Source organism: Poecilia latipinna, unplaced genomic scaffold, assembly GCF_001443285.1.
Source record: "Poecilia latipinna isolate Pla-1442-1.1 unplaced genomic scaffold, P_latipinna-1.0 Scaffold2466, whole genome shotgun sequence".
In the NCBI taxonomy this organism is placed as follows: Eukaryota; Metazoa; Chordata; class Actinopteri; order Cyprinodontiformes; family Poeciliidae; genus Poecilia; species Poecilia latipinna.
Window position 1 is genome coordinate 17,437 of NW_015115082.1, and position 2,712 is coordinate 20,148.

The following is a 2,712-nucleotide window of genomic DNA, read 5'->3' on the forward strand; positions in this document are numbered from 1 at the left end:
TACCTCCATATGATGATCGTCTGTCTCTAGCAGTGGATCTCTGAATAGTTTTTATCCTCCAGGCTAAGTACCCGGTACCACTTGCAGCATCATAATAATGCTCCTTGAGGATCAAAAGGATTGCAAAAACAGACAGACATAGAAAGAAGAACATCAGAATTATAGCTAAAAGCTGATGAAGAATTTCTATGCAAACCAAACAGTTGCCACTACAAGCACTGAATCAGAAAATCAAATGGCAATAAAATGTCAGATCACATGATTTTGACTGATACAACCAGTAAATCTGCTGAGAGCAGACATCTCAGAATTTAAATATAACTTGGTAAAGGTAATGTCCACAAATGGATTTATGATTTTAAACTGTTTATAGCATTATTGGTTATATTTTTAAAAGGTTTATATAAAAAACACTGGTGAAATATGAAAAAAATATATCCGCAGCAATTTCACAATTGCAACCTAAGGAAAATCATTTTCAAAGCAACTGCATCAGTTAAACATATAATCCGATTAAAAACTAAAAGTTTTCAATGTGTTATTGTGATTACCGAACACAGTCAATTATAGTATGTGACTTACATAACCATTCCTGGAGAATGGATCACTGAGGTAGGGGAATAAGCTCACAATTCCTCTGGCATACATTTCTTTAACCTCTCTGGGTGGTGATGTCCTGCAAAATTAAAATGGACAAGGTATATTATCCAAGGTATGCACTGGATTTAACAAAAACTTTTATTTCATCTAGACAGCTAACTAAAGCCCATTTACAAAATTACCCATTCTTCTCCGTCATATCAGCTGCCAGTATGTTAACCATTTTCCTTCTGGTTTCATCTGTAAGGCACTTGCTTCGATTATATTCCTTCATGATCCGTTCGCCTCCAGGTTTGTTGTTAAGAATGGATTCCACCAACTTCAAACAACAAAACATTTCAGCTTTTATTAAATACATATCAAAACAGTAATTGTTAGTAAAACAAAAAAACATTCTCTTCTCAAATATAAGCGATAATAAAGCAGCGTGTATTATAAGACTGGTGGACCACCAACATTTATTTGTTTATTTTACTTGTTTGTTCATTATAAGTAGGGTTTTTTTATGCCCTAGTAACAGTACAAATGAACAAAGGTAGGTTTGACGCACTGAACTTGGTCAGAGGATGTGCAAACCAATTGACAAATCTCTGCACCTGTCCCTTGACAGGTGCAGAGATTTGTTATTGCACCTCTGATTTTTTGTAACTTTTAACATTTAACACAAAAACTGTTCTAGCACCCCTACTGAGCATAGCAGGTTTTCTGGGGGAAATGGTGATAAAGGCTTTTAAAACAATATACTTTTTGTTTTGCGCAAGTCAATTCTTACATGCTTAGCTTCTGTGTCCAGGCGCTGGCGTTTAGCGGAAGGACTCTCTGAAAGAATGAGTGTCTCTTGAGAATCAGATGAGCTTGGTTGAGATTCCTCAGGCGATTCCACCATGGAAACAAATTCTGAACATAAGAGAAGCAGATGAAAGACAAAAACATTAACCACTATGAAATAGCAAGCTTATTAAATACTAACATGAATTACTAATATAACAAACCGGTTTCATATTTGATGGTTAGGACTCCAGCAGAGGGATCCTTAACAACATCCTCAAATACATCTTCATCCAACTCGGTTCCAGAACTGTCAACAACCTTCACGCCCTCTGTTATAGCTGGCACGCCAAATTTTGTGAATGCTAGAGAAAAAGACAAATGCTTGTCTAAACCACAATTATGAAGTTATGTTGCTCTAATATTCACATGTGCATAGACTCTGGGACATTACTTTTGAATAAACAATGTGAAGTAACATTACAAGCACTTCATAGCTTCCTGTGTACAACTACCAGTGTCTTACCTGCTATCAAAAACTCCTTCAGATTCGGCTCTGTTAGTCGGACAAATTTTTGCAGCTCGCCAAGTCTTGTTTTAATCAACATGGTTCCTGCAGGACATAATTCCTCAGTCATTCATCTTTAGTACTGGAATCCTTTCAATTTGTGAAACGTACCAACTGCATCACAAGGAGCAGCTTACATTACATGGTTTTTATAGAACACAATTAAAGTTTACACATTAATGGCTTGGGCACAAAGTAACTTGACTTCGTTGGACTCTTATCTAGGTTAGACAGTTGCTAAACACCCTGTCCTTTTGTAACAACTATAACAGTTTATTAAATTGCCTCGCTTATTTTTCGGCTTTTCCATTAGCATTAGCAACGGTTAATGGAGGAGTCAAGCACGGTTTACAGTGGAGGTATTGTGCTGGGCACGAGGGAGAGACATCACTCGCGCCAAATTCAGTGTTAACTATGAAACTACCTGGACTATTAGCCCCCGCTTGCGGTTCCAACACTTCAGAGTCGTGAGGCCTAATTGAAAATGAACCAAACTGTGTTAGACATACTCAACCCGAATAAAATATGGACTAACGTAAAAAAGGAGCAGAGCAGCTAATAGCTAGTTTAGCAAACTCGTGGCACCAACGATATAATTTACTTAGCAAAAAAATAAAAAAAATAGCTGGACAGTTAGCATTACTGTTGACCTGAAAAGCCATAAAGCCAACGTGACTTATTTTGTCTCAACCCAGACATCTTTTGCTAAATTTATATTATTTTTCTTAAATAAATAAAACACATATCTATGTAATATCGCTTGGACATGGATTTAA

General features: G+C 36.6%; 1 protein-coding gene across 1 annotated transcript; it reads right to left on the reverse strand.

Moving 5' to 3' along the window:
- Positions 1-3: 3 nt before the first annotated feature.
- On the reverse strand, positions 4-2,697 carry LOC106937910 (uncharacterized; the record flags this gene model as incomplete). The annotated part of the gene is made up of 7 exons (XM_015019653.1): positions 2,361-2,697; positions 1,895-1,981; positions 1,593-1,733; positions 1,373-1,497; positions 783-919; positions 583-676; positions 4-103 (listed from the first exon to the last, which is right to left on the reverse strand). Coding segments are annotated over exons 2-7 (679 nt in total), but the record flags the coding sequence as incomplete, so codon positions are not given.
- Between the last annotated feature and the right edge of the window lie 15 nt (positions 2,698-2,712).